The sequence below is a fragment of the Eurypyga helias genome, unplaced genomic scaffold, assembly GCF_000690775.1.
Source record: "Eurypyga helias isolate BGI_N326 unplaced genomic scaffold, ASM69077v1 Scaffold45387, whole genome shotgun sequence".
In the NCBI taxonomy this organism is placed as follows: domain Eukaryota; kingdom Metazoa; phylum Chordata; class Aves; order Eurypygiformes; family Eurypygidae; genus Eurypyga; species Eurypyga helias.
In genome coordinates this window covers 1,618-7,009 of record NW_010264481.1, presented here as the reverse complement: position 1 = coordinate 7,009, position 5,392 = coordinate 1,618, and the positions used below count along the sequence as shown (strand labels likewise).

The 5,392-nt window shown below is 46.6% G+C and overlaps 1 protein-coding gene across 1 annotated transcript; it reads left to right on the top strand.

Moving 5' to 3' along the window:
* The first annotated feature begins 155 nt into the window (after positions 1-155).
* KCTD7 (potassium channel tetramerization domain containing 7) lies at positions 156-3,776 on the top strand. Its single transcript, XM_010156397.1, has 4 exons — positions 156-299; positions 1,034-1,203; positions 2,639-2,817; positions 3,301-3,776. Exons 1-4 carry the CDS (start codon positions 156-158, stop codon positions 3,675-3,677), a joined length of 870 nt encoding a protein of 289 aa, XP_010154699.1. The 3' UTR covers positions 3,678-3,776.
* Positions 3,777-5,392: the final 1,616 nt, after the last annotated feature.

The following is a 5,392-nucleotide window of genomic DNA, read 5'->3' as shown; positions in this document are numbered from 1 at the left end:
GTGCCGCCGTGGTACCCGCGTAACCGGGCAGCTGCTGCCTCGCAGGCCGCGCGATCCGCGGCGGCGGGGAGCTTCCCGAACCGGTGTGGGTCTGGTTTCCGTTCAGCACTGCCACGGCTGCCTGCCCAGCGGACCCACCTGCCAGAGCCAGAGGGATGGTGGTGGTTACGGGGCAGAACAAAGTGAGTGCAAACCCGGATGATGCCATGTCGAGCTCAGAGGCGGAGGAGGATTTCCAAGAGCCAGCCACTCCTACTGCAACCCAGGCGGGACACGCACTACCTCTGCTGCCTCAGCAGGTAAGAGCGCTCTGGTGCTGTCCAGCTGATGAGGTCCAGCTACTGCCGCACGTACAGCTCGGGTGCCAGAGAACTCGGGATTTCTTTCTTGGAGTATTTATGGATCGCCAGTTCAGTTTCCATTGGCAGTGAAAAGGTTGAATAAAACGAAGTCCCTTGAATTTTATCTCAGTAGCTTGGCAGCATTACCCAGAATTCCCATCCGTGTTTAGACTTGACAGATAAAGCTGTTTATTCTGGTACCAGGGTATCTTAAAGTGTGATGTTAACATTCTAGGCCTGTTGTAAACCTAATGTAAATACAGAATCACTGGGGTTTTGAGTGTATGCTGTAGCACAGTAGTGTAAATGAACCAATAGATTAGCAACTGAGTGCAAGTCCTGATACTGGCCTGAGACTTCCTACCTTTGGTGCGTGTGTAAGTTGTAGGGGATGTGTATGGGATTTTTTCCCCCAAAAGAGTCAAGAGGAGGCATTCATACTCTTAATTAATATTTGATATTAAAGCTGAGTAAGTACTGCTGTTTCAGATTTCCAGCCACAGTTGAACCATTCACTGGTCACACCCAGAAGCCAGCCAAAGTATTCAGGTTGTTAACCCTTGAACCGCACTGGCCAGGGCAGAAGCATCTGGCAGACTGTATGCTATGTCTTCTGGAAGTCGTAACCCTTTTGGCTGAACGTATCTGCAAAGGACCAGAGCTCGTTTCTGATGATGTGATTCCTTTTGCAGTTTCCAGAAGTTGTTCCGCTAAACGTGGGAGGGATGTATTTTACAACCAGACTGTCAACTCTGAGGCGTTATGAGGACACAATGTTGGCGGCTATGTTCAGTGGAAGACACTATATTCCAACAGATGCTGAAGGCAGATACTTTATTGACAGGGATGGAACCTACTTTGGGTATGTGCAGAGTCCTCAGTGTACGTTAAAAGTTGTTACTGAAGAAAAACAAGTTTTAACGTCTTTATTTCCTTCTAGTTCAATGATATTTGTGTGGTAGGTGAATGTGGCTGGCATCCCCGCCTTCAAAACATCTCAAGGAAAGAGTATATTGCAATTAAAAATCTATTTGTTTTATCCTTAAGGGCTTAAGTTTTACAGTGGGAAGAGACAAACAAATCCTGTTTGAATTTGTATCTTGTACCCTCTGGACTATCTCCCTTCAAGATATCAGGTTGTTTAGAGGTTTTCAAAAAGAATGTGTTTGGCATTGCGTTTCCACAGGAAGCTCTGCTGTACAACTCTCTTTTAATTGATACTCCATTATTGATGATAAAGAGGAATTGCATCTAAGTTTCTTAAACAGTTGGAAGTGTGATGTTTTCAGTGTTCAGACAGGATGTAACGTCACTGGTAAAAAAGCAAAAGCCTAGAAGAATGATTCAATGATTTTTGCTGCTGGTGCCGTATTTCTTCACCTTCAGGTTTCCTTCTTATGTGCTCAGCTTTTGGTTTGTGTTGAATGGAACTACCCATGCTGTTACTGCTGTTGTGTTTGAACTGGTGTGAGATGGCTAGGGAAAGGTGAGCCGTGTTGATGGGTTCATGTTCACGGGTACAGACTGCCCACAGCACAATGTGCCACTTGGCTTGCATTTCTTGACTCTGCTTTGCACACATTTCCTTAATCTCTCTGATGGAGGATTGAATTATTTTCAAAGCATATTTGGCTGGTGCCATAATCTCAGACAGAAGTAGATTAAGGTACTATATTCATTGGCAAACAATTGCTTACATTTGGCAGTTTGGAAGCACCTGCTGCTGTGTTGGACAGTCAGTTTGTTGGGGATGGTGTCAGTCTGAACTGGAAATCTGGCTGGGACAGGGCGCCAAGTTGGCCTGTGCTGTCTGTTGAGGACACCTCCTTTGCAAACGCACCATCCATTCACCTGGAAGCCTGGTTCTGTGTGGGATAAAATGTCCACGCATATGATTCTCCAGGAAAAGAGAACAGATTATTTTGCACTGACCTAACCTTGAGATGCAGTGGATGCGATCCCTCTCCCATGAAATACTGTCCCCTCTTCTATTTTACGCGGTTCCTCCACCTTGAATGTTTTGTTTAAAGTATGATGGTATTTTTTCGAATAACTTTTGACGTAAGCAGAGGCAAAATGTGAAACGATGACTTGGAAACTTGAACCTGGGAAATGCTTTTCAAAACGTATGTTGGAAATATGACTCAGACTTACTTCGGTTGCTGTTGAAACGTAAGGATTTCTGTCTCAGTAGAATAAACCATGACTCTCCAGTGTTTCCTCTCCTTTCCCACCTGCACCAGTTTTGGCAGGAACATGTTACTTAATAATATTTTTGCCCTTTTTTTTTTTTTTAGAGACATACTCAACTTTCTACGATCTGGTGACCTGCCGTCGAGAGAGCGAGTGAGGTCAGTTTACAAGGAAGCTCAGTATTATTCCATAGGACCATTGCTAGACAATCTAGAGGATATCCAGCCTCTTAAAGGAGAAAAAGTTAGACAAGCTTTCCTGGGCCTAATGCCGTATTACAGAGGTAAATAAACACTCCAGTACTGACTGTTTCTTGAGCGTGATTCACGTGGTATACATGGTGCTTGCAGGTCTGCTTTCCGCTTCCAAACTAGCTCCATTGTGTCTGAGAAGCTTATTACGTACGTTTCATGCTCGTTAGATCTCCGAGCTCTCCGCATCAGATTTGTTCCTGCTGCGTCCAAGGATGTGGATTTTTATGCTGTCTTAAAAGGGAGCAAGATCTAGGCCATAACATGCCAGGGTCATTAATGGAGAAGGTTTCCCTGCCTCTGCATGTGCTCTGTTAGGACCTGCAAGTGCATAAACTCGGGCACATAAGCAGGACACAAGCTAACCTGAGATTGACTTAAGTACTGCGGATCTTCCTGCCCTGCTAACACTGTTAAGAATTACTTGTTAACCCGGCAGGAGCGTGTTTCCCATGAAATGATTGCGCTTCTTCTCTTGGCTAGGCGCTTCATCGTTGTTTTCAACTTTTTTGTAGATCATTTGGAACGGATCATCGAAATTGCAAAGCTTAGAGCAATGCAAAGGAAGGCAAGATTTGCAAAACTGAAGGTGTGTGTCTTCAAAGAAGAGATGCCCATCACTCCCTATGAATGCTCACATTTCAATTCTTTACGCTTTGAAAGGAGCGAAAGTGAGACCAAGCTGTTTGAACATCACTGCGAAGTAGATGTGTCTTTTGGCCCCTGGGAGGCCGTCGCTGATGTGTATGATCTCCTGCACTGTATTGTGACAGACCTGTCTGACAGAGGGATAACTGTGGATCACCAGTGCATTGGGGTGTGTGATAAACACCTGATAAATCACTATTACTGCAAGCGTCCCATCTACGAATTCAAGATTACATGGTGGTGAGTTACCCTGCCCCCAACGGCGCGGAGCAGGAAAGGACTTCCAGGCAGCAGTTGCTCTGGCTGTCTCTGTGCCGTGGCTCTGAAATGCACTGCTGCTAACCCGTACCGGAACCACTCTGCTCGAGTGTGGGCTAACGCCTGGGTGCTCCACGCAGGGAAACCTCTGACGGGGGCTGAAAAACCTCTGCGGTCGTGAAAGCCAGCCTGAAGCAAGACTGTTGGCTCAGGTACCTTAACGAGGCACGGAACGCAATCGCCTCATGGAAGTTCTGGAGAGGAGTGTCTGACATCTTTTACAAGGAGCCACCCACCGCGTGGCTGCAGCGTCACAGTCTGCAGAATGGACACTGCAGATCCCACCTGCGTGGCTGTGAAGCCGGGGTGCTACAGCGCCGACTTCGCTTGGTTGAATTTTACCCACTGAGAAATGTTTTAGTCACTGCTTAAACCTCCCACTTGATAGAATTGGGTAACGCCCAGCAGAGATTCTGGAGATGTAATTTCGATGTGATAGACCATTAAAAAAAAAGAGTATTCCCTATATGTTATGAACTGTTGTCACAACTAAGCTGTATTTTTAATTAAGAATCTGCGTTGTGAATTATAACATTATATTTCAGTGATTTCCTTTGTTAGAAAACAGGAGTAGCAGATTTGGAATCTCTTCCTTAATGCTTTTAGGAATAATAACTGTTCATGGAAAACTTGTGCCTGGTTTTAGCCTTAGAAATTCTAAATGTTTACAGTATCCACAAGAAAGAAGCTCGATAGAGTCAGGTCATTTGCAAAGGCTCTGGGTAAATGAGAAACCCCTGTGTGCATTCCTAACAGCCAAGTCAGTGGAATATTTAACGTATGTTATTTTATTGCTGACTCTTTTACCTTCTGTGATGTTAAACTTTGTCTAGGGGTTAGTCAAATGGTGATCCTAACAAGAGCTTCCTTCACCTCACCTTCTTCCGACACTCGAGTCTCACCCCTGACATTCTTGCTGAACCTTCGTGGCGTGAGGGAGAGCGAGATCAGCCTTCTGCTCGGATGTTCCGGCAGTTACCACCCAGCGTGGCCGGGTAGTGCAACTCCTCCCCAGTGAGAGACGGCCGGCGCAGGCTCGCGTTCTTTTCAGAAGGTAGTCAGTGCACCTCTGCGGTAGTAACCACATCATAGAATCATAGAATGGTTTGGGTGGGAAGGGACCTTAAAGATCACCTAGGTCCCCCCCCCTGCCATGGGCAGGGACACCTTCCACCAGACCAGGTTGCTCCAAGCCTCATCCAGCCTGGCCTTGGACACTTCCAGGGATGGGGCATCCACAGCTTCTCTGGGCAACCTGTCCCAGTGCCTCCCCACCCTCTCCGGGAAGAACTTCTTCCTGATATCCAATCTAAACCTCCCTGATTTCAATTTGTACCCATTACCCCTTGTCCTATCACTACAGGCCCTTGTAAAAAGGCCTCTCCCAGCACCCTTGTAGCCCCTTCAGATACTGGAAAGCTGCAATGAGGTCTCCTCGGAGCCTCCTCTTCTCCAGGCTGAACAAGCCCAGTTCTCGCAGCCTTTCGTCATAGGAGCGGTGCTCCAGCCCTCTGATCATCTTCATGGCCTCCTCTGGACTCGCTCCAAGTGGTCAATATCCTTCTGAGTTTAACATCCCGGAGTTTAACTCCTCTGTAGCCAGAGTGAAGGGGAGACGTGAACATTGGAAGGTGTTTCTGT

What these genes read in the sequence shown, in the direction of transcription:
- KCTD7 (XM_010156397.1), top strand. Translation starts at nt 156, where the DNA reads ATGGTGGTGGTTACGGGGCAGAACAAAGTGAGTGCAAACCCGGATGAT. An exon ending in TACCTCTGCTGCCTCAGCAG is followed by an intron (nt 300 to 1,033) that starts GTAAGAGCGCTC and finishes TTCCTTTTGCAG; the next exon opens with TTTCCAGAAGTTGTTCCGCT. An exon ending in CCTAATGCCGTATTACAGAG is followed by an intron (nt 2,818 to 3,300) that starts GTAAATAAACAC and finishes ACTTTTTTGTAG; the next exon opens with ATCATTTGGAACGGATCATC.